Below are 26,369 nucleotides of genomic sequence, written 5' to 3'. Positions count from 1 at the left end.
TTTCCATTGTCTGGAATTTCCTCAACTTTTTTTGCACTTTGCTTCCTTGGTAAGGATTTGCACGGTCAGACAAGTGGCATACTTGGTTAATTCACTAATGTCAAAATATTTTGAGAAAAAATTGTTGTCTTCTTAAGGAGACTGGTTGTCTGGTTTGAGGCAGAATGGCATCATGGGAAGAAACTTAAAGTCAGGAAGTGCTGAGTGTGAATCCTGGCTTCGTTATTTGCCAGCAAGTTAAGTTCTCTGAGTCTTAATTTTTTTTTATGAGTGTGGATTTTTTGCTTGTTTGTTTTGTTTTGCTTTGTTTTTTGAGACAGGTCTTGCTCTGTCACCCAGGCTGGAGTGCAATAGCGCCATCTCAGCTCACTGCCACCTCCACCTCCCGGGTTCAAGCAATCCTCCCGCCCCAGTGTTCCCAGTATCTGGGACTACAGGCATGACACCATGCTCCGGTAATTTTTGAATTTTTAGTAGAGATGGGGTTTCACCATGTTGGCCAGCCTGGTCTTGAACTCCTGGCCTCAAGTGATCCGCCTGCCTCGGCCTCCCAAAGTGTTGGGATTATAGGTGTGGGCCACTGCTTCCAGCCTGAGTCTTAGTTTCTTTATAAAATTGTAGAATAATACAATTTGTTTAGCATAGAAGTGAAGACTGTAGAGGAAATTGTAGATTGCATATTGTACTGGGCAAGTAATAGCTCAATAAAGGATAGCTGCTATGCTATTATTAAACAATGGTACCCAGATCTTAAAAGTAGGATTTATAGTATAACCTTTGGTAGTTTATTTTTTCTTCAGAGAGATTATTTTCATCTCCCAAAGTTGGAGGCCAAAAACATTAAGAAAGACATCTAGTTAGAATATGCCCAAATGGTAATTTTTAAGTTAAAAGACTTGAGTACTTGTAGTGTACCATATATTGTACTAAGCATCTTACATGATTTTTTTTATATTGACTACATTTGATCTTCAAAACAGTCCTATGAGGTAGATCAGCTTTTACTGAGGTTGAGGAGAAACAGAGAATACTGCTGTGTATGTAGCCTATAAGCTGTTGTCTCTATTATCCTTTTAACTTCTCTAACTTCTCTTCACTGTTGATGCCTGTAGTTCATTTCATTGACTTCCTCTCAAGAAATCACAGCCTCAGATTCTCATGACCTTCCTTTATTTCAACTCTCTTCCCATGGAAAGTTCATTGTTTTCTTCCTTGCTCACTGGAAGGCTACAGTGAGCTATGATCATGCCAATGGATTCCAGACTGGGCAACACAGCAAGACTCTGTCTCTTAGGAAAAAAAAAAAATGAAGGGCCGGGCATGGTGGCTCATGTCTGTAATCTTAGCACTTTGAGAGGCTGAGGTGAGCTCCTCCAATCTGAGCTTGTCTCTGTTACCTGTTAGTTTCCATGTCCTGGAAATTCTTCCTCATTTGTGCTGTATGTTTACCTGGAGCTTACTCCCTTCCGCTGAACCACTTCTTCTGTAACCATGTCCCGCTGGGGTCTACAATATTGCCAGACATTTTGTTGTGTACTTAATAAAAATGATGCAAAGACTGCATTTCTCAGTAGTGTCATTTTAAAAGACTGACTGTGGAAGAAAACGGGTCAAGATAACTTCCCTGCAATTCTCCTATCATTACCATCAAAGATCAATTTCCAGAATCAGAATTTGAGTCTATTCAGTCACATGGCTTCACTGATTCCCTCTATAAAGTTTTATTGAACAAATTATTTTTTAAAAATATTCAAAAATGCAAAAAATATCTTCATTTAAAAAACATAAACTTCTATTATTGATATTTTCCAAGACTTTGTTTTAAACTGATGCTGAGAATCACCTTTATGTATAATTCTTGTTTCTTGGGGGAGAACCATTAAAACTAGTTGACCAAAGGAACTAATTTTAAGAGGAAATTCCACAATGGTCTGTTTTCACACTTCAAAGAATAATACATATTATTGGTATTCATATATCTTTCCTCAGATCTTCCAAACTGCTGCCAGATTTGAATTTCTTAAAAATCTCTCACTGCCAACATGTTGCTGGTGTTGAAATACAATCCATGTCTCTCACAGCTTCGACAAACATATTTAACACATTTATGCATACATTAGTTAGTGTAAACATGACTCACTTAAGTATAAAAGGATTTTTAGAATTTTAAAATTTCACCACCATGTCATTCCACGGAAACTACCTTGGGGCTACTATGAAGAAGTTTCAAACATCTCTCACATAAAACATCATTATACATTAGTAGAAACTCCATTCAGTCAAGAAGAATGGCATACTGACTGGAGGCAGCTCTATAAATCGCATGCCATTTTAATTAAATTCATTTAAAATGCTGTGTCTCTCGGTAGATTTGAGGGCAGATAGAACCACTTAACAATAGCCAAGATCTAATCCAGTGTGTCAGAACTAATAATAATACAAATGCAATTTCTCACACAGGGACACATCCAAAAAGTTCACGAATGAGCAATTGTGAGGTCTTTTTAAAAGTAATATTTATAAATTATTGCAAGATGTTACCAGCCTCAAACCATGGTTGCAATTTCTAATTCCAATGAGTTGATAAAAGGTGCTATTAATAAAACGGCACATTTTGGGCAGCTGACATAACTAATTGATCAAGTAATTTGAGTAAAAATACAAGATTTCACTAGGAAACCCGGACAGGGATGAAATCACTCAATTTTCCAAAAGCCAGAAGGCCTTGAAAAAAGAGGAGACCACAGAACACTTTTATGCCTAACCAAAACCAAATAAAATGATCCCAACGTACAAATAGGCTTCAGATGATATAATGTGACGAGAGATTTCAACTATGTAGGCAACCTTTCATTTTCTTACCCAAATATGGCAAGCCAAGGATTACCTAAATAGATGAGGGGAGAGTCCTATTTCCTCAGTGTGTTGTCTCTGTAAGGGTGGAAAGGAAAACTTTTTCCACCTCTTCAAATTTCGCTGTACCTCACTAATGTTCAATATAACATTTGGATCTCAAGATCTGGGTTAAATTTAAACAAAGTAAGAGAAAATCATCCCAGATGAACATGAATTTACCTAGGCTGACACTTCTAGTAATGATTACTGGAAGATGTGTCACTGCCAGCCCACCCAAGGATCTCTACAGCAGCCCAAATCACTACTTACTCAGAGCACCTGAAGATGATGGGGACACTAGTTCTGCTGGATGACTGCTGAGGCTACCACTGTGAATGAACTATGGATAGAGGGAAACTGATGCTCAAACTTTCTCTCTAGGACTTTAAGAAATATGGTGTATCTCTTTGACCTCGTCTGGAGAAAATAGACACCTCCCAAAGCTCAACATCACTAAGAAATACCCAGTTTCGGCAAGAACATTGTCTTGATCTACTTTATGAGGGGAAAATTGGTATCCATATAACTTTTCTCAGTCCTTCAGCAGCAAAACAATACCTATTACTGAAATAATAGTCCAAAGAAAAGTGTTTTTTCCAACCATTTTGTCATTTTATCTTCACAATATCCTCTTGACAAAAAGGTTGACAGGAGGTGCGAAATTTATGATCCTAAACAAAAGAAAATGGAATGAAGATGGTTTTGGAAATAGAGAACATACTGGAGGAAATAGGAAAGGAAGGAAATTTTAAATGGTTCTGCTGAAGATGAAAACATTCATATGAATATGGTGTCCTCACCCAGAGCATATATCAAACAAATGGGAGTTATGAGGGTAGTAATGTGCAATGCAAATCCCACCCCTGTAAACAGTTAATAAATTATAAACTCATACACATTTAACTATATTTTCTTTCTTATCTCGGAACTAATATTACCCAGAGAACTATTAGATGCATGACCATATGCCTGACCCAAACTGCTTACTTAATCAAGAAATGTGAATGGGCTGCCAGGGGCTGCCATATGACACTAGAGAATAATCAAGTAGAGGGAATCAAAGGTTTTTCTCACTTGCTTTGAGCCATCGGTTCAATCTTATTCCCCATTACCAGAAAAATAATTAGCCTGAGTCTCCAGTATGCCACATTCATGATGAAAATGAACACTTGCTCTATTGATCACAAGAAAACAAATGCCACACTACAAGTTTTGAGCTATTGAAAGAGATCATTTGTTCCCGAATAGTCCAAGAACTACCTTCCTTTAGGCAAATGAAAGGTTTTCAGTCTGATATATCTTACTGCAACAAAATCGTCTGAAGTTCTCACTCTGTCGCCCAGGCTGGAGTACAGTGGCGCCATCTCAGCTCACTGCAAGCTTCGCCTCCCAGGTTCACGCCATTCCCCTGCCTCAGCCTCCTGAGTAGCTGGGACCATGCCTGGCTAATTTTTTGTATTTTTTTTAGTAGAGACAGGGCTTCACCATGTTAGCCAGGTCTCAATCTCCTGGTCTCATGATCTGCCCACCTTTATTTCATGCTATGGCTCTATGGTAACAGAGATCAGGTTTTACTTTTTTTGTTTTCTTTTTCCTTGTCAAATAAGTCATCAAGTATAGCAAGCTTCCTGGCTCTCTTCCCTCACAAACCTACACAGTTAGTACCTTCACACACAGGCTCAGCATTGACACACATTCATACAGAATTAAAAGGACTTCAGGGCTCAGCATCAAGGTGACTTTATTGCTGCTTCCACACTGACCCTGTAATCAATCCACTTCTACAAATGGGCTCTTTCCTTGTCCCTAGAATATAACCCTCTCCCCTCTGCCTAAGTTACTCTTTCTTGTGTAATTACCTATGGTCATTAATATTATCTTCAGTACTTTGATTTCTTCAGAACTGACATCTTGACATAATTTTCCTTCTACTGTTTGAGATTCTTAAGAGGATCAAATAAATAGTATCCAAGAGAGAAATAAGAGAAAGATAAAAAATGGAGGGAGGCCAAAATAACACTTTCATTGTTGATAAAGAACGAGTGAAAATGCAGGTTATGGGAGGCTGAGATGGGCGGATCATGAGGATCAGGAGTTTGAGACCAGCCTGGCCAATATGGTGAAACCCTACCTCTACCAAAAATACAAAAATTAGCCGGGCACAGTGGTGTGCGCCTGTAATCCCAGCTACTCGGGAGGCTGAGGCAAGAGAATCGTTTGAGCCCAGGAGGCGGAGGTTGCAGTGAGCAGAGATCGCATCACTGCACTCCAACCTGGACGACAGAGCAAGACTCTGTTTCAGAAAGAAAGAATAGAAAAGGGAAAAAAAGAGAAAAGAAAAGAAAAGAGAAAAGAAAGAAAAAGAAAGAAAGAGGGAGGGAGGGAGGGAAAGAAAGAAAAAAAGAAAGAAAGAAAGAAAGAAAAGAAAAAGAAAGAAAGAAAGAAAGAAAGAAAGAAAGAAAGAAAGAAAGAAAATGCAGGTTATGAAGAAAGCCAAATGGATCTGCTAATTGATTTCCTGAAATAGGCAGAGGTACCCACTCTCTCACAGGTAAGGCTGGACTTGACAGGCATCCCCTCTTGCATGTGACTTGAGTATGACTCATGGCACAGAGGAGAAGAGAGTAACTTATAACCCCTACAGGTATGCTGGCTCCCCCAGGAAAAAAACTGGAGGTGGCCTGAAATTGCCCAGGTCATTTTTGCAAACCTACCAATTGGATACATCATTTCACCTCCTCTAGGGATGGAGTCTGCAGGGTAGAGTGGAGTGGTAAAGGGGTGGCAAGAAGCTAAGAGTATTCCATGAATGGACTTCACATTGGAAGAAACATCAGATGTGGACAGGAAGTGTGTTCAGTTGGTGGAAATCTCTCTTACCATGTGGGAAGACTGGGTTAGATTTCCAGGCAATGTACCAAGGTGTTGGGGTTTTGAAATAGTACCACTTTTTCCTGTCCAAGCTCTGAATTAATTGAAAAATAAGAACAGGAATAAAACAAATAAAGGCCAAACTATCATCATTACTAGTAATAAGGAATAGGTTGACAATTATGTTACTGTGAAAGTAAAACTGGACTTACTACTTCTTCCCTCCAGATTCTACAGCTTGGAACAGCTCCTATATGGCAGAGCAAACACTTACCTCTAACTGGTCTGGGGAGAAGGTTAGTACAAAGAGACCAAATTCTTCATGCTTAGAACCATTGATAAGTTAGTTACATCCAATCAAAAAATGTTGGACAATTACCTTCCTACAATTATCTCTCTATTAGAAGGAGAAAAGAAAGGCATATAAGTTAGAAGTTTGAGGGAAGCTTACTCTTTCTGGATACCAGAAAAGGGGAAGTAGGCATTCCTCTCTTAATGTACCCCCCATGAAGCCTAGGTCATATGGTTGAATTTCTAATACCTTCAACTAGATATGCAAGATTTTGACCCTTAACTGTCTAAAATGTATGGAGGCCACACAGAGCTCTTCTGCCCTCATTTCCATGTCTTTGACTAGTTATTTGTTAATGACTTTCTTTCTTGCTTTATGCCACGAGAGCTAAGCACGACTCTCTTTTTACTGTTTGATCATTTTATCACTTACTTTCCTTTTGCTGATCCTCTCCCCATAATTACTTCTTCTTCATTTCCCTACTATCACCAAAATATAAGACTCTTTTTCACGTAAGAGTTTTAATTCTAGTTACTATAGACTATAGAATTTCAGCAAAAAAAAAAAAAAGAACAATGGAGAATTTCTGTAAATAACAAAGTGCTCCCACTCACCTTCTTTGTGCTGTTATTAGAAAATATATTACTTTTCTATAGTTTATAGGCCAAATAATACAATTATAGGTATATTATTTTATATCACTGCTATTTAAATAAGTTAAGAGAAGGAAAAGAAAAAAGAAAGATGTATGTATACTATCTTTTATAGTTACATAGCTACCTCTACTTGTGCTCTTTGTTTTTCCCTATAGATTTGAATTCCTGCCTGGGGTCAGTCACTTTCAGTCTGAATAACTTTCTTTTATATGTCTTGTAAGATGGGTCTGTGGCTACAAATTTCTCAAAGAAGTGAATGTCTTTATTTTGCCTTCATTTTTGAAAGACAGCTTTGCTAGGTAATGATTCTTGATTGATAGTTGTGGGTTTTTTTTCTTTCTTTTTTTCTTTGAGTCCTAGGAATACACCACACCACTGTCTTCTGGTCATCATTATTTCTGATGAGAAGTTTGCAGTTTATCTTATTGGGGTTCCCTTGTAAGTGGAAATTCATTTTCTCTTGCTGCTTTCAGGATATTTTCTTTGTCTTTGGGTTTCAGCATTTGTACTATGCTGTGTCTGTGGAACTATTTGCTTTAATCTTACTTGGAGTTTAGAGCCTGTTAGGTTTACAGGTAAAGTTTTTCATCAAGTTTGAGAAATTTTATTCCATTATTTATTTGAATATTTTCTACTCCTTTTTCTTTGATCTATCCTTCTGGCATTCCTGTTACATGTAGGCTGATTTGCTTAATGGTATCCCACATTTCACTGAGGATCTCTTAGTTTTTCTTCATTGTTTATCCTTTCTCATCTTCAGACTGCATACTACCTATCAATCTATGTTGAAGTTTGCTAACTCTTTCCTTCTATTAGTTCAATGTTTGTTTATGTGCCTTTAATGCATTTTTCACTTCAGTTTTTGTACTGAACTCTAGAATTTACATTTGGTTCTTTTTTTCCAAACAAATTTCTAGCTCTATTTGGTGAAATATAGTAATCATACTTTCATTTACTTCATTAAGTATGGTTTCTTTTAGTTCTTTGAAAAAACACATACACACATACACAACTTTGAAGTCTTTGTTAAATCCATCTTGTTGCTCTCACAGGCAGTTTATGTTGCCTGCATCCCTGCCTGTGTCAGACTTTCTGGTTTCTTTGTATGCCTCATATATATATATATATATATTTTTTTTTTTTTCTTTTTTAAGAAATTGACTTTGATAATATATTGTAGCACTGGATACCACTCCCCCCAACCCCCAGGTTTGTTATTGTTATTTGCTTGCTTATTTGTTTAGTAATTGGTTGGGCTATTTTGCTGAAGTCTGTTCTCCCTTGTCCTCCCGTAATGTGAATCCTCTCATACCGATCCTGGAAGGGCACAGCCTTGGGCATGTGCATAGTTATTATGCGGTAACAGGTTTTTGTAGTCCATTTAGCAGTTCCTTTCTGTGATCACGTCAACTGTTCAGTTTCACTAATTCACTGCCATTGAGTTCCATAATTGTTGCTCTATCGTTTTCAACACTGCCCTGGGGCACAAATTACTCCACAGGTTGAAATAAGCCTGAATTTAATTTACAGTTTTTGAGACCAGTTTTTGAGATGTGTTGTGATCCCAGAAGGGCTCTTCTTAGCTGTCTGTTTTCCTGGTTCTGTCTGGTAAACTAGCTATGTTTCAGCTTATCTACACATTTAGCACACCTACCAGTCTTTTCTTAATTGCTTTACACCACTACCTTGATTGTTTTGTGGATGCCCTTAGGCTTGAACATTGAAAATAATGTTAGCTCTTTTGAGAAGAGATTCTGAGCTCTCAAATTTGGACCTGCCTCTCTCCCTGGTCAAAATCTCTGCATCAAGATTCTGGAGCTGGGGGAGGGGACAATGGCACATTTCTTTCTGAGTGACACTTTTGCTTTAGCAGCTGGGTGTGTGGGAGAGTGGAGTGCTGCTATTGCTTCTGGTCTACTTAGCTTGCTTTTCCCACCATGAAACCTCTGCTTTACACATGAACCATGGTGAAGACAATTGGGGTCCCGTGTTCTCAGCATGTTGAACCCAAGGTAAAATCTCCATCCCTCAAGTCAGTGTTGGGCTGAAAAAGGGAGTCCCTACCTTGTATTCACACTTGCCTGGAACTTATCTCCTGAAACAAGTAGCTGGGGCTAATGTCTTGCCTCTTCCAGGAAGACACAGTAGCTCTCCAACTGGGAGCTGGCAGGAGAGGTAGCCCTGTGTTCTCTGCTGCATCCACCTGAAGTAGAGTTTCCTTAAAGCTGAATTGGGGGCAAGGAGGGAGTGGAGTATGATTCAAATACCATAGAATCTTCCTGTTTTTACCAAGTTGTTATTAGTTTTATCATATAAATGTATGCCTGCCTGCCTGCCTGCCTTCCTTCCTTCCTTCCTTCCTTCCTTCCTTCCTTCCTTCCTTCCTTCCTTTCTCTCTCTCTCTCTCTCTCTCTCTCTTTCTTTCTTTCTTTCCTTGCTGTATGCTATTAGGACTGCTCCAAGATATTTTAAATAGTTGTGCGGTTTTTGTTGTTGTTGTTGTTGATCATTTTTGCCAGTTTTACTGGGAAGCAGATTCATGGAGCATCTCACATGGGTTTGCTATGCCTTGTAATATTATTTAGTTCTGCTACTTCTTGACTGTGTCATTGATTATGAGAGGTGGGCAAAAACAATTTTGGTGTGTAGTGGGGCTTGTATTTGAAAATTATTAATATGCTTTTCTGTTTGTCTTTGTGAATGTAATGATATTCACCCTAGTGTACCTAGGGCATTTATCTGTCAGTAGAGAGATTAGAATTTGATATAGAAGAATGAAAATAAAACAGCTAAAGTAAAACTCAGCTTCCATCTCAAAAAATTGAATTTTGTAATCCCACTGTAGTTTGAGAGCCAAGTTTAATTGAGGGAGAAAGGATATTCCAGTTTTTTTCCTTACCATTTAAAATATAAATAACTACCAAGATCACTCCTTCTGTCCAGAACAGTAAAACCTTGAGACTCCGTGGTAGAATGAAGATATAAATTGAAAGACGTTAAACAGGGGAATTTATTTCCAGATAGGAGCATTTTGGAAGAAGAAGAGACAAAGTTTCAGATATATCTAGATTTTCACTTTCTGGGGGAAGCATTAGGAGAAGTGGAGTGTTAAACTAAGAGGAGGAATGAGCACAGGGTTTTTGAACCACACTCCTTTTTTTGGGAATCTGAAAGGAGACCATCATGCAGTAGATCTTATTCACCACAGGCATCTGAGCCTCCCTGGGGGTGACTGGCATGATGAGACTAAGAGAAGAACAGTTGAGGACCTCCCTTAAATATTCTGAGGCATGGGCAATAAAGTGAGAGTCAGTATGTCAAGAGATCTGCTGTGGTGGATAAAGGCATGGCATGGGCTGAAGGTAGACCTCTAGGATGGAGAAAGGACAAGGCATTGACTCAAGGTCTGGAGACACTGACAGCGAGAGGAGACTAAATCATCAAAAGAGAGATAGCCAATGCTCCCTAGGAACATTGCCACACAAAGCCAAAAGAACAAATCACAAGTTCACCAGCTACACACTCTAGCACAGGGTGCCAGTGCCCAGATGGACAAAGGACATCATGCCAGAGGGCAACAGATGTCAGCCAGCATGCTGCCAGGGACTAGCACAAGGCCAGAGTCCCTCATCCTCCCTATCTCCACCAAGGCCATTAGATCATGTAAACCTCATCTTTCTTCCTTCTACAATTGGTCATGATCTCAGAGAGAGATGCAGATGAGAGGGGGACACTATGAGTTTGGGCATTTCTACCCAAGATTAATGGAACATACTAACAGGGACTGTTTAAAAGAAGAGAGTGAACTAAAGTTGTTTATTTTGTATATTTTCTCCATGTCAACTAGTAGCATTATAAATGGCTTCAGATAAAATAAAGGAACTGCATTCTCTCTGCACCTCTGATTTATAAGGTGAGTAAATTCTAGCCATGCTACAAGTGTAATAATGTATATGAGTGTGCTGAACACATAATAAATATTATTTTTCTCTTTACCTCCCTTTTTTTTCTTTTCCTTACACCAAAGTGGGCATTTTTCCAATATACATTCTTGGCCACTTAGCATCCAAACACCCATTGTTTTAAAAGGAAGGATATAAAAAAAGATCAAAGTTGAGTCATAGCATCCCCAAACATTATGGGAAGCTGAACTGGGGCAGTTATTTCTCTGCCTTGTCCCTCACAGCTAACACAGGGGCATGTAACCCAGGCCTAGCTAATGGACTTCCTTGAGGGAGTACTGTCAAGAGGCAGAGAGAGTTAGAGATTTCCAAGGCAGCAGTGACTACAGAGTTTAAATCATGAGCCTAACAGAGAGTATCCAGTGACAGGAAGTCAGGAGGCTCAGGTCTTCTAACCAGGAAGGTTCAGTGGTGTGATCTTGCTGTGTTAGCTGCTGTCTTAGTCTGCTTGGGCTGCCATAACAAATAGCATAAACTGGGTGGCTTAAACAAGGACAATTTATTTTCTCATAGTTCTGGAAGCTGGGAAGTCCAAGATCAAGGTGCCAGCCAGTTCAGTTTCTGGTGAAAGCTCTCTTTCTGGCTCGCAGACAGCTGCCTTCTTGCTGTGTCCTCACATAGCCTCTCCTCGGTGAATGCAAACACAGGGAGAAAGATCTCTCTCTCTCTCTCTTCCTTTTCTAATAAGGCCACCAATTAGAGATCCCTACCCTTATGACTTCATTTAACGTTAATTACCTCCTAAAAGCCCTTTTCCAAATATAGTCATATTAGGGGTTAAGCCTTCAATATACGAATTGTGGGGATACACAATCCAGTCCATAGCAGCTACCTAATTTACTTTTTATTTCAAACCTAATGCTCTGGCTTTTTTTTTTTTTTTTTTTTTTTGTCAATTCTATTAAGTATCTCATATCTTCTCAACGAATCTTTTTTCTGTTTAAATTTAATTAGAGTTAGTTTCTATTGTCAGCAACCACAAACTCAGTCTGGTACAGAAACTACCATCACAAGACAGTCACATGGGAAGCTGATGTTGGTTATCTGCCCTGGCTGATGCTAAAGGAAGTGAAAATTCAGTAAGAGTTCGGGAATGGGAATCTGTCAACTGTAACAAATAGCTACATAATTTTTCTTCTATGGTGATCTTTAATCAAGTGTCCATTGAAAAGAAGGACTTAGGGGATCAAATTTTCATTGCTATTGAATAGTGTAAATGGCATGAAGAATTTAAAGACACTAGGGTGAGATGGATACTTCTAACGGGACTGGACAGCTTTAAGAAATAGATGGCAGGCTCAAGTCTCTATATTTTAGCTCTAGGCATAGACCCACAGACTTTCTGTGCTTGTGATAAGTGTCTACAGAAATGTCAAAGTCAAAAGCAAAGTTTAAATTCTGTGGGTTTCTGAATAAGGTCTGTGGAATTGCTAGTGTCACCAGGTGACCTATGTGAAAGTGACAGCAATGATCAGGAAATAATGGGAAATTGAATGTAGGTAAGAATACGGAGGCCTGGGAGTACCTCCAAACCATATTCTACACTAAGCCTTGCTTGACAGCCAAATACCTAGCTCCTTTCTCTTTGCATCTTCATCATCCTACATCAGGGCTGAGCCAGTTCTGTATCTGTAGCCCTTGACAATCTCACCTTCAACATGGAGCATCATGTCAGCAGAACCTGGAGAGGAAGCTGTAGCTGGTACCTATAAGACCTAGTTAAGACATTATGTAGGCCAGAGGATGGAGGAAAAAATCTTTGAAAATATAAGGATCCACTACCTTAAGAAAGTCTGTATTGGTCTAGTCATCTGATAAACCCCAAAGTATATGGGAATACCTCAATTCTCTAACATTAAGAGTCAAAATGCCTAGTGGGTCATTCTGGGTTTTGCAGGCAACATGTTCAACATTTGCGTGTACTTATTCAATCCATTTACCCAGTGGTTCGAAAGTTTTTACTCTCAAATGGCTATACTACTTGGAAATTATGGTCCAGCTGACCCAATGGTGCCCCAAGAGTCTATGGGAAATCAAACAAATGTCCCTAAGAGGTGAGTCACAGAAGGGGTGCTTGGATTTTAGAATAATAATGTGGCCTCTTTATTGCATTACTACTCTTCTTTTGAGACAGATGTCTTGGTTTGCTACTGGGCCTGAGTAGAGATTAAACCTTGACCACAAGATACCAGGTGACTATCAAAACAAACTATGCATTATGCACCAGGTTGTGGAAATTTCCTCCTCCTTCCTCCAGTGCGACTTGCATCTTTCCAGCAGATTAAGAAATTTTCATTCCCCCAGGGGGACCATAGTGAATTGGTGTTTCTAGAGACGTCTGGCATTATCTTTGTCATTCAACAGCATTTCTTGGGTATTTATGATAAGCCGGTCATTTACTCTCTATAATAAAGATGCAAAAGACTGGCTCCCTAAGCTCAGGACCTCATGGTCAGTACAGAAATGGGTTCATAATAGGCAATGCAGAGGTAGCCTTGGAGGGGACCATAATTTCTTTTTCCTTTCTTGCTACTTGGGAATAAAATTATGTGTTTAAAACATATTGGGGCAAAGGTACCCTTCTCCAAGTCAGTGCTGCCCATTCTCGGCCTTCTTTCCTTGGAGAGAAGGAAGGTCTAACCTTGTTGAAAGAACAGTATTCATGGAGACTTTATACTTATATCTTGCTTGTTTATATCACACTCTGGAGTGTTTCTCATAACAGATCATTATGATCAAAAATTAATAGCCACTATGATGAGAACGTTCATTGCAGTGCAGAGTAGAGAAAGAATACTTAAGTTTGGGCAAATCCAAAGTACCTTCCTTTCATTTTCAAAAGTAAAATGGGAATGTGTAAAAACTTGAATGCACTAGAATCCATTAGAGGCAGAACAAATCAATGCTCTGAGATCATTAGTTTGAATATCATTAAACTGCTCACAGTTAAACAATGACAAAAAAAATAATCAGCATGCCTTCCTACATTATGGGCAACAGCAAGCCAAAGTGGATGTTATATACGCCACAGTTTCAAATGTTAGCCACCCAAGAGCCTCATTGTGTCATAAAATTCAGTAGTTGTTTTCTGCCACTGAAAGGCGCAGTTGTCATGAAAACATTGCCACAGCTCAAACCCCACAGTGGAGCCAGCCCACATCTGCCGCATGGTAGAACCTCACTGCCAAGTGTCCACTGCTCCGCGCAGCTCTCCTGCCAACCACCTCCCCACAGCAGGTGAAAGTGAGCACCAGCACCCTAGATGGTCAGGCAGCCGGGTGACTGCCGGCAGCCAAGGGTCAAGGCATCATTGCCTGTGGGGAGGGGCAGTTTGCTGAACTCAAATTGAAAGGTTTTTCTGTCCAAATCCATCCGGGATTGCTTAAATGTCAAGAACTACGGTAGCTAGCTTTGGGTTCTGTATTGTGGAATCTGAACCATCTAAATGCCCTTTACCACAAAAAAGCTTGATGGATCTTGTGAACAAAACAGAAAGAACTTCTGCCAATGGCTGAGAAATAAATTCCTCCTTTCCTGCTGCTTGGACCACAGCATAATGAGGGCTCCCAAGCTCTCCTTGCAGTAATAAAACGGAATGTACAGCCTTTTCCTTTTGATGTGTTCCAGTTTAAAACGTTAGAGCTGATGCCTTTTCATCCTTAATTTATCTTCCCTTGTAAATATTTCTTTACCACTTCCAATATCTTAAGTACACATTTTAAAAAATAATTCACTCCTTCTCCTATTTCAGTTGTATAACTTTATGCTATGGGTCAAGTTTTGGGCTAAATAAACATGCCTCCAGCTACAGCTCTGCAAATACCTCTGGCAGCAAATTAAGTCAAACAAATGTTTTGGTTGGGTGGTGAGGATGTTTTTTAACGATCTTCCTGTTCTTGTCTGGAGGCCCAAGGATAGACTAGGTGAACTCTCACAGGCTTTTCTAATTTTGTATTTTCTTTTTCTTTTCTGTCTTTTCCCCCCAACTTTGTATTTTCAGCCACGTTAATATACAGGTCTCATTTGTTGGGTTGCTTGGTTTAAAAGCTGACCACCAGAGGGTGCTACTTGTTTGCTTCTAAAATTCATTTCACTGGGGCTTGAAAAATGGAGGCCCTGCTACAAAAGAATTGTCCCCACAACAGTTTGTATAGGAAAGATTTTCAGAATGCCTGACGGCACCTTGGACTTCAAGGAATCTGATTCACTTTGCTTTTGGCATTATTTATTTAGAACCAAAACTGAAAACCTGTAGCTTGCACAAACAAAAGTGCACTGATTTTTATATTTCTTGTAAATCACCAGGTGGGGAATGCTAATCATTTTTGTATTTCATGGCTTTTGTCCATATTTACTACATAACAACAAGGAACCCAGAATTCCAACATCCTCTTCACCACACCGAAAAATAAAATAACATAAAGTAAAAAGAGGATTTGTTTTGCTATAACAACGTTAGCCTCTAACAATGAAACCTTCACTTATCCTGTTTTCAAAATACACATCTCCCTCTTCTGCTTTTGCATAATCTTGCTCTGATAAAGTTTTGAATTCTAGGAGGTATTTATCAACTTCGACTTCTCTTATGAGTGTATTTTTATGATTCTCTGATATCCATATGTGACTTTTTCACTTGATATTTTCTGGCATACACAAAGAAGTTATGGGGTTCAATTTCCATTCACCTCAATGGAAGTTTGCACGGGAAAATACTTTTAAATTGTGGTCAGAAACTCTCGTGTGTTGTCACCTCAATTGGCAAACCAAATCAGTGGTCAGCAAAGGTTTTCCGTAAAGGGCCAGGTTATAGTAAAGATTTTAGGCTTTTTGAGCCATAAGGTCTCTTTCACAACCTCTCAGCCCTGCCACTGCAGCAATAAAGTAACCACAGATGTCAATGGTTGGATGTGGCTGTATTCTAATAGCACCTTATTTCTGGGAACAGGTGGTGGGCTATAGTTTGCTAACCCATGCAAATGATGAATCTTAATGTATGCTTAAGATTCTTAAGGTATGCTTAATGTATTCTTATTGATAAAATTCAGCACTATTTCTATAATATTGTTCTTTGATGATTTTTGTTCTCCTTACATGATTTCGATGTAGTGAGATAAACCTCTTTAGTTTATCTAATTTAAAGTTGCCAGGTCACTTGGAAGAGTATCATTGAGTTCCCTCTCCATAGCTTCCAAACTCAGAGGAGCCTTTGGCTTTCAGTGTTATTAGTTTGTATCCTACGAAGAGTTCTTATTGTAAGAGGAAATCAATAAGGAAGATGTTACTTCCTGGTGATTTCTCCAGAGATAATAAGGAAAGTAAGCCGAAGACATAGTTTACCTTCAGACTGATGTGTGGCAAGAGGAGTCTGGGTCTCCTTTGAGTAGGATACTACTTCCCTTGGCAGGAAATCCACTTGGGTGACCTTTGACACGCCCAGTTTATGCAGTCTTCTTCTGTAAGCAACAAAGAATAAATGCTTAGAGAGGGAAGGCATTCCTTGCAGAAGAGCTATCAGTAATAAAAGCAAGCACTAAAACAAACAAACCACAAATACCCTCAGCTTCTGAGTGCAAGGGGCAGGATCATGAAGCAGAATTGGCTCTGGGCTGGAAGTCAGGACATGTGGGCTCTTGGCCCACGTTGGCCCTTATAGGCTGGGTGATGTCAGATAAGACCCTCAACTTTCCTATCTGTAAAGTCTTGGTCCAGCTTACATGAGACCTCTTCCATTCTGAGCATCCCAGATTCTGCTTGGTTAAAATTTATTGAGGGAACTGTCACTTGCAATACAGGATTCTAGTCTCTTAGGAAAGAAGGAGAAAAGGAAAGTAATGTTTCTTAAATCTGAAAAAACAAAAAGAGAGGTGGGTTCCTTAGTGGTGTAACACATTCTCCATCATAGCAGTGAGGGGATTGTATTTAAAGAGTGAGTATAACGCTTCTCAATTCTGCAGAATAGGAACTAACACAGATCAGCATATGAATTTGCTTGAAAGACACACTGATAGAGCACAGAAGAGTGAAAGGGGGCACTGAGCTCAGAGTGAAAAAGCCTTAGCACAGCATTCCAGACCTAACTGTGACCATGTAAGGAACCATTTCTGAATATTTATGTAGCACTTGAAGGGTCTCCAGGGGTCTTTAGATTCATTATGTTACATGCCTTTATGACACCTCTATGAAGTATGTGGATAGATGTCATAATCTCCATTTTACAGATGAGGATAGTGAGATTCCGTTAAGAGATGTGCCCAAGTATATACAACTTGTAAATTGTAGAAGAAAGGTTACAAGTATTGGTCCATTGTTTTTCTACCAACTCAAACTCCTAACTAAGGTTCTTACTGGTGAGTTCTTGAGTTGCTGCAAAAATCGGAAGTGCCTCCTAAGACACCCAGGAAGCATCCAGTAGTGGGGGTATAATAGTATCACCTGGTGGTTAAATACATAACCCCTTTTTTTACCAGCTGTGTGTCTCATCTTGAACAAGTCACTAATCTCTCTGTGCCTCTGCTTCCTCATCTGTAAAATGGAGACAGAGGTACTTTCTAATATGATTGTTATGGGTAATGTCTATGTACCACATACACATAATGCATATGCCACATATATATTATGTAGTCATATGTACATAATTTACAAACATATATATTTTAAAACAGCTTCTGGAACATTGTTTTTAGTATATAGTTATTATATTATTAGTATTAGACATATTCTACTATATTTCTAAAAATTTCCAGGCATGGAGTGTGTGCGTCCCTGCGAGAGAAAAAGAAAAAAAGGCATACTACCCATTTAGCCAAAATCCTGCACTTCCTAGCTCTCTAGGAGCAACAGAAGAGTACTCTATGCATATTATTGTCCTTAATTGTTACTAGCGGATGGCACAGTCTTATTTTTTTTTCTTTAAATTATTATTAATAGGAATAAAGTGAGAGAATGCATGGCACAGTTAGGAATTTTCACATACAATTTCCCAAACACTGTAGGAAAATAAAAATTCTTCTTGTCTATGAGTTACTAACACAATCTAAGATGTGCTCAAAGTAGGTACAAGCAAATAAACAAACAAACACTGGTTAGAGGACAAGCCTCGCTGGCTGTCTCTGTGGTCTAAGTGACCGTGACTGCAGCCCAGGTTCCACGCAGGCCTGGACCACACGGGCCTGTTTCACTGGGAGCTCTGGGCCACAGAATGCAAGAGAGGCCAGACTGGGCCCAGGCTGAGCTTTGCACAAGTGACAAACCTTGCCCCCTTCTTACACAGAAATGGGGAAAGTACACACCACATATCAGAAACAAAATCACCAAATGAGGGAAAAGCCTCAAAGTTTCAAAGTAAGACATTCAAGGTATTATTTTAAAACCTCCTTGGGTCAGAAAAGAATGTTTTCCTGCCTGAAATGGGTCTTTCTTGAAACACCTAAAGAAGAAAACATGAAAAGACATCGCAGGACTGCTTGAGGCAAAGCCTCTCTGCTGCTTTCCGAGGCCCCAGTAGATCAGTCTTTATTATAAACAAGGAAGTGGAAAATAATCCACTTCAAATTGAGGTCACCCAAGCCCAGAGAGATCACCCTAAACCTTCAATGCCCTGGACACCTGCATGAGACCCAGGGAGCTCCAGCTCTGGTTAAATGGTAGCTACACCTACAGGCAGGGTTTCCAGGGCATCCTGCTAACATGATGTTAGCTGCAGCCCTATCTCGTTTGGGACCAGCAACAGGTGCTGGGCAACAGGAGGCTGATGTGTAATTTGATACTCCACCATGGCGGACTGAAATCAGCAGGTGAGACCATACGGCACAATGGTGAGGTCAGGCACTCATTCTGAAACTGGGTTCATAGCTCTGCTTTGAACATACAGCTGAATAGTAGGGGAAAGCTTTGGACAAGTGACAAACTTCTCTAAGCCTCATGTTTCTTTTCTGTAAAACGGGTACCTGTCATTGAGTTGTGAGGACTGAATGAAGCTAATGTTTATATAGCACTAGTTTAGTGCCTGGTACCTATTAAGTGGCTCTTGGCTCAAGCAGCTCTACTTTATCTTTTCTGAGGATTATAATAATGTTTATATTTGTCAAAGAAAATCAGAGAAAGCAGATTTAGGAGTGTCCCAAATTAAAGATTCCTTAAGATAGTAGAGTTGAAGATGATCTCTGACAATAAAATGAGAATCATACTCCTAATTTCTTTCTATGGGCACATGGATAGGATGTGGCTGCTTGGGAGAGTTCATTTGCTTTTCCTTAACTTCTTTTCCTCTGAAACATCTGTTTTCAAAACGTAGGTGGAGTAAGTGTGTTTATCCCACTAAAACAAAACCTTTTCTTTTCTCAACAATCATTGAAAAGTTTCAACCAGTTTTTCACTGATGCTATGTTTGTGAGTTTAGGGTCCCACTTGTACCCAAGACATCAAAAAGAAATAAAAGCTGAGTTGTCATCATTCGATTTTCCCAATGTACTGATCAGCTGAGACACTGATAGACTTGTGATTCTTCTGGCTTGAGGGTGAATCTGTCTCAAATAATTTATAATTTTAAAGCAATTCCTTATAACACTTCTTAGAGGGTACTGGTAGATTACTGTATCTTTCCATATGATCTCTGGATGGATGAAGCTGCATTTATATCAAATGCTTTTATTCTTTGTGCCTATTTTGCTGCTGTTTTAGTAACCAGGGACTTACAATATGCCAAACACTTTTCATATGTCATCTTATTTTAACCTCATTAAAATTTTATATCATATTCCAATTAAAATTGGAACAGATGAGAAAACTGAAGCTCAAGTGATGTTAAGAAATTTTCCAAAATCACAAAGGTAGTGACAGAGTTGGGTTTTGGCTCTATGCAAAAGTAAGTCCCAAGGCCATGTACTTAAAAACTTTGAAACTATACTTAAAAACCTTGTTTTCCTGCTGTTCTCTAATGCCTTATGACCATCCACTCATTGAGGCACACTTCTTGAAACCTAATATAGTGGTCCCAGCACATGTGATCATTTTATAAGCATGAGAGAGAATTCTTGAGAAGTAGCCTGGTTTAGATTATTAGGACATAATGAAAGGATTATGTTTCTGAGTTAAGTACCACACAATCACTCCCAGCCCTTGCCAGTCCAGAAAGGATGACCGGAAGGTCTCGTCCTTTCATAGCAAAGACCTTTTGCTTAGGGATGTTCTCTAAGTTAAACTAAGCAAAGGAGGAAGAGCAAGACAACACTGTGGCATTCATACCATCGCAGTTCCCGTCCCTTCTAGTTAGGCTACAGACTCCATGCTGGCTCCTCAGTTCCAACTCTGTGATACCTTTCCTGCCATCCCACTACCCCTCCTGCATAGCTCATGCCCTGTTCACTGTACACCCAGATACTGCTGCCACAGACCTTGGTACTTGTCACTGTACAGTCATGTGTGGCTTCATGATGGGTATACCATCTGAGAATTGCATGTTAAGCAATTTTGTCATTGTGCAAAATCACAGACTATACTTACACAAACCTAGATGGTATAGCCTACTATACGTCTAGACTAGATGGGATAGCCTATTGCTCCTAGGCCACAACCCTGTACAGCATATTACTGTACTAAATACTGTAGGCAGTTGTAGCACAACGGTTGAGTATTTGTGTATCTAAAAATAGAAAAGATACAGTAAGTATACAGTATTATAATCATATGGGACCACCATAATACACAGTGCATCACTGACCAAAACATCATCATGTGACACATGACTGTATTCACTTCTTTTTCATGTCTGTCTCCCATGACTAGACTGCAAAGATACTTATTTATCCTTTACTAGTTTATGCAATACCCTGGCCCTTAGAGCAGGTACTAAATAAATGTTTGAGGCAGGAAGGGAGAGAGAAAATGTAGAAATACAAATTGAGACTCAAATTATGTATGTCCTGGCTGACATAGCATCATTTTAAAATCATACAGCGTATTTTCACCTTGGTAAAATAAAAGGGTTTATTGAAACTTTAAAATTACTGAACTATAATGCTTTAAATAACTGTGGGAAAACAAATATTCAATATCACCTATGCAGTGCAATAAAGCCTCATATATTTGGATTAATTGTGCCCAGAGCCAACCAAAACTGGAGAAATCCTAGAGCAGATTCCCAAAGTGTGGTCCCTAACCCCACCAGCAGCAGTGACACTTGGGAGATGGTTAGAAGGAAAATTCACAGTCCCCACCCCAACCCACTGAGTCAGAAATTTTGGGGTTGGGGTCTGGCAATCTCTTTTAGGAAGCTTGCCCACCTTCCCCCTTTCCCCACAACCCCTTACTCTGGTGATTCTGAAGCCTGCTAAAGGTTGAGTATCACTGGCTTAAAAACATTAGATAGAGTGGAGAGATGAAAACTTCATTGTTTAAGCAGACCTGTTCGAGCTTCCCCACCCTGCCATCAGATCCCAGGCTACTCTAGAGGCTTTAGTGCCACTGAAAGGGCTAGACATCTTTGAACTTCATTATGAAGTTCTATGAGACAAGCCAGGTAAAAAGATGAAGGGAAAGGTGAGAAGACGAGGGCTGCAGAAAGCAGATTGCAGTGTACAAAATATTAAGAAATTGGCTCAAGAATCTTTGCTAGATATAAAACTAAAAAGTCAGACAGATGATTCCAGACTGGGCAGTGGAACCACAGATCCTTGACAAGCTGACTTGGTCTTGTCCTAAAGTGACATAGAGCCAACATCTCCCCAGAGCTAGGGTTTGACTTTACCCTAAGAGTTTCTTTTCACCTTGTCCTGTCAACTTGGCTAAGAAAGCTGGATGAGCAAATCCATATTGCAGAAAAGTTGAAATGTTTCTTCTGAAAAGAAAAATCAGGTCTTAACAAGGAATAAAAAATAAAGCTACTTGAAATTTGAGAAGGTTATTTGCCACTGCTCAAGGTGCAACGATTTCCAGTTTAACACTAGCATAGTCCAATCCGCCCAGGTTCTGCCCATTTGTCCTTGATTGGACATTATAAATCACAAGAAGAAAACTACTTTATTATATGAATCACTGTCCCCATTCCCCTTTCCATTTCTGGCTCAACTGACACTTTGTCTATCCACTCACAATAAGGTTAGTATGACTTTGCTAGTTATTTATAAAGTTGTGTTATTCAAAAATGATGAAGCTCCAAGTGTGATATAAGCATGATCTATGATAGCTACTAAAGTTGAAGAAAGTTAGGATTATACAAACTTACTACCATATAAAAGCATGAGAAACATGTACATTACCAATGGAATTCTAATAAATATACTCTATGTGGCTCTTATTTCAAAGATAAAGGAAAATTTGAGAAAAACCTGAATGATATTTTGGGTATGAAAACTTTAAGTACTATTTTGAGTACTATGAAGAATAAATTCTTGCAAAGCATAGAGTTATCTACTAAGCTGGAATGCCCTGGCTTTCTCCACATGTTTTGAAAAGAGCTCCATTCCTTTCAGAAGCATAAACAATGGAACTTTAGCTTCTAGAATCATTGCATCTACATCCTGAAATAAGAGGAGAGGCACTGTTTTGTGCCTACATGTGAAGATTTCAAAGAAACTATCTGGTTACCTTGAAAAATAAAGGCCAAAAATTTAAATGGAAAAATGATTTTGACATGTCAAGGACTGGATAGGGAGCTGGTTATGAAAGGCACAGAGAAGCAGCAGAGGTGGTTGACCAGAGACTTAAGATCAAGACTGCCTTAATTTTTTTATTGAAATAAAGTTCACACGGTATGAAATTTCCTTATTTAAACTGTATAATTTAGTGGTTATTAGTATATTCACAAAATTGTGCAACCATCACCACTATCTAATTACACAACCTTTTGGTTATCCTCTCAAAAATCCTGTGCCTACTGGCAGTCACTCCCCATTCCCACCTCGCTTAGCCCTTAACAACCACTAATATGTTTTCTACTTACTTTCACATAAATGGAATAATAAAAGATGTAGCCTTTTTGTCTCACTGTTTTCACTTAGTTTAATATTTTCAAGATTCAGCAATGTTGTAGCATGTATCATTACGTCATTCTTTTTTATTGATGGATAAGATTTCACTGTATGGTTGTACATTACTTTTAATCCATTCATCAGTTGTTAGACTTTTTGTTTGTTTCCACTTTGGGTTATTAGGAATAATGCTGCTACAAACATTTGTATACCGTTGGCCCTCTGAATCCACGAGTTCCATATCTGCATATTCAACCAACTGCTGATCAAAAATCTTCAAAGATAAACAATATCACAATTTTTAAAAATATAAATTTAAAAAAATACACTATAACAACAATTTATGTAACATTTACATTGTATTAGGTATTATAAGTAATACAGAGATGTTTTAATTTATATGGGAGGATGTACATAGGTTATGTGCAAATGTACACCAGTTTCTATAAAGAACTTGAGCATACTCAGATTTCAGTAACTGGGAACAGGGGAATTCCTAGAACCAATCCCCCCAAGATATGGAGAGATGGCTGTACACATTTTTGTGTAGACAGATAGTTTCAATTATCTTGAATACGTGTCTAGGAGTGGAACTGCTGGGTCACATGGCAGGTGATTATATATTTAACATTTTGAGGACCTGTCAAATTATTTTCCAAAGTGTCTGTGCCACTTTACATTCCCACTAGCAGTGTATTAGCATTCTAATTGCTTTACATCCTCCTCAACTTTCATTATCTGTTTATTTTATTATGGCATCCCAGTGAATATGAAGTGATATCTCACTTTGGTTTTGAATCATGTTTCTCTGATGGCTAATGATGTTGAGTATCTTTCTCTTTAACTTACTGGCCATTTGTATATCTTCTTTGGAGCACATGCCTATTTGAATTTTTGCCCATTTAAAAATTGAGTTATTTGTGTTTTTTTTAATCGTTGAGTTGTAAGAAATGTTTATAATTGTGGATATTAGAGCTTTATCAAATATATGACTTGCAAATATTTTCATCCATTCTGTGGGTTGCCTTTTTACTTTCTTTCTTTCTTTCTTTCTTTTTTTTTTGATGGAGTCTCGCTCTGTCGCCCAGGCTGGAGTACAGTGGTGCGATCTCAGCTCACTGCAAGCTCCGCCTCCTGGGTTCACGCTATTCTCCTGCCTCTTTATGGTGTATTTTGAAGTGCAAATATTTTCAATTTCAATGAAAACCAATATATCTATTTTTTCTTTGGTTGCTTGTGCTTTTGGTAACATATCTAAAAAATCATTGCCTAACCCAAAGACACAAAGACTTAAACCTATGTTTTCTCCTAAGAGTTTTATAGTTTTAGCTCTCACATTTAGATCTGTGTTCTATTTTGAGTTAATTTTTGTATATAATGTGAGGTAGTGGTCCAACTTCACTCTTTTGCCGGTGGATATCCAATTTTTCTATGCTGAATTTTCTTAATGTTTAGAGATAAAATTGAACAGGGAAAAAAAGAAAGGCTTCTGCCATGAATATTGATTTTCTGACGCCACTTGCTCCAAGCAGGTGCTAAATCTGACCGATGAAGGATGGATTCAAGGCGAGAGACCCCATCACCTGCAAGCTTCCCAGGGGTTATGAAAGCTCTCAGAACACTTTTGCATGACTCCCACCACTAGCATGAGCATCACTAAAGTCCAACTGAATCAGTTAGATACTATACAATTCAAATCCGGATACTTTGATTTCTGACAGCGATGAACTATATATAGCCAACTTGATGTTTCCGTGCTTCATATTTAAGAAAAGCAAAAAAAAAATTGTAAAAAGAGAGCTGTACTACCTCTATGACTCTATGACTTGGAACATGACAGCATTGGAGAACTGGCTTCAGACAGCCAAAGTTCTAGGTAAGATGGCTGCTGTGAGAATTCCATAGATTTCACCAGCTAATCCTCAAATAAAGGCCCATATCAGAGAATATTACACCTTTTATGCATACTACAAAAAATGGAAGGTAAAGCTGCAAGATAGATCTACTCTGAGATTAGTTGAATATTTTGTTTTAGTATGAGAATGCAAGAACGTGTACCAAGAGACAGAAGAGCCAGAATTAAAATATACTTTAGGAACTGAAGAAATTCTTGAGATTCCACAAACTGTGAATCACAAATAACACTTAGCAATGGTCTCTGAATAGAAATCACAGTGTGTTTAATAACTAGATATTATAATGCTGATGGTGCATTGGTTAGATCTGGTGGCAGGAGAGGAGTATAGGTAGATAAGGTGGCAGAAGAGGAGCATAGGTAGATAAGGTGGCAGAGGCAGGAGCTTGAATCAGAAGCCAGAGTGTGGCACTCAGAAGCCAGGAAACCAAAAGGGGTCATTGCAATAATAGGCAGTTTCTAGAGCAGCAATGATTCCTGAAAGGCAAGCAGATAAAACCAGGAACAGATGTTGTTATGGTATGAGTGTGTCTCCTCCAAAATTTATATAGAAATTTAAACCCCATTGTAGTATTAAAAGATGGGGGGTCTTTTGGAAAGTAATTACATCATGAAGGGTATTCCCTCATAAATTAATTAATGCCTAATGAAAGGGCTACAAGAAATTAGCTTAGGTCCTTTTTGCCCTTCTACCTTCTGCTATGTGAGGATACAGCATTTGCCCTTTTGCCATGTGAGGGTGCAGCAATAAGGCCCTCACAAGACACCAAACCAGTACGTTTTTCTTGGACTTCCCAACCTCCAGAACTGTGAGAAATAAGTCTATATTATTTATAAATTACACAGCCTGTGGTATTTAGTTATAACAGCATAAATGGACTAAGAAAGGTATTCTCAGAGACAAAGAATTATTTGGCCAGATGACAAAGTAAGTCAAGACTAAGGAATAAAAGAATATCTTCATATTCTTAGGCCAAGGATAAAATAATATCTATTAATTTTTACTCCTGCTATTCATATCATGATATTTCATCATCAGTATACATTAAAGATGCTGCCATAGAGTTTCCTAGTATTCTAAAATTTCTTCAGGTGAGTTTCTGAAAGATGAGTCCCTCAGAATGAGAGTGATAATGGTGCTATTTTCTTCCTTCTACAATATTTTTACGTGGGTGAGATACAGTTTCCTGGATGAATGGCAAAGGAACTACTTTGGTCAAGATCATATAAGCAACTGCAAATGATGGGCAAAGCACTATGCCAGATCCTTATGATAGAGAGAGAATAAGGAGATAGAATACATTAATCAAAAAGCAAATAGGAATAAAAGGTAAGAGAGGGGTGGAGCAAAATGGCAGAATATGACTCTCCAGCAATTGTCCTCCCAGAGAAACATTAATTTGAATAACCATGCATGAAAATACCTTCACAAGAGTGAAGGAAAACAATGGAGCAATCATAGAACCTGGTTGTAGCACAATAATAAGAAAATACACATTGAAGAGGGCAAAAGGGACAGTTTTACATTACCCACATCACCAACGCCAGGTGGCACAGTACGAAGAGAGTTACCATCAACTGGGGAGGAGAGGGAAGCAAGCACAGGACTTTTCCTTGGATCCCAACAACAGGCTCACAAAAGTAAAATCCAGCACCAGGCAGACCCCCATGGCCCCAGATGCCAGGCTGGTACTTGCAAACTGAGCCTACAGATCTGCCCCAGCACCAGGCAGGATCCTGTAGCCTCCAGCTTTATGCCTGCAAGGTGGACTCAGTCTCTGATTCACACCACTATCATGCAGACTTCAGCAG

General features: G+C 38.9%; 1 protein-coding gene across 8 annotated transcripts in view; it reads right to left on the bottom strand.

Moving 5' to 3' along the window:
- The window catches only part of DYNC1I1 (dynein cytoplasmic 1 intermediate chain 1), a 316,442-nt gene that overhangs the window by 206,232 nt on the left and 83,841 nt on the right, over positions 1 to 26,369 (bottom strand). For all 8 annotated transcript variants that reach the window (XM_017956939.3, XM_017956940.3, XM_009203370.4 and 5 more), the window contains one exon: positions 16,014 to 16,129. In XM_017956939.3, coding sequence (XP_017812428.1) covers positions 16,014 to 16,129 — 116 coding nt within the window. The remainder of the gene's footprint in view (positions 1 to 16,013; positions 16,130 to 26,369) is intronic.

This window comes from Papio anubis, chromosome 4 (genome assembly GCF_008728515.1).
Source record: "Papio anubis isolate 15944 chromosome 4, Panubis1.0, whole genome shotgun sequence".
In the NCBI taxonomy this organism is placed as follows: domain Eukaryota; kingdom Metazoa; phylum Chordata; class Mammalia; order Primates; family Cercopithecidae; genus Papio; species Papio anubis.
Note: the sequence above shows the minus strand (reverse complement) of the source record. Positions and strands in the feature narration are given on the sequence as shown.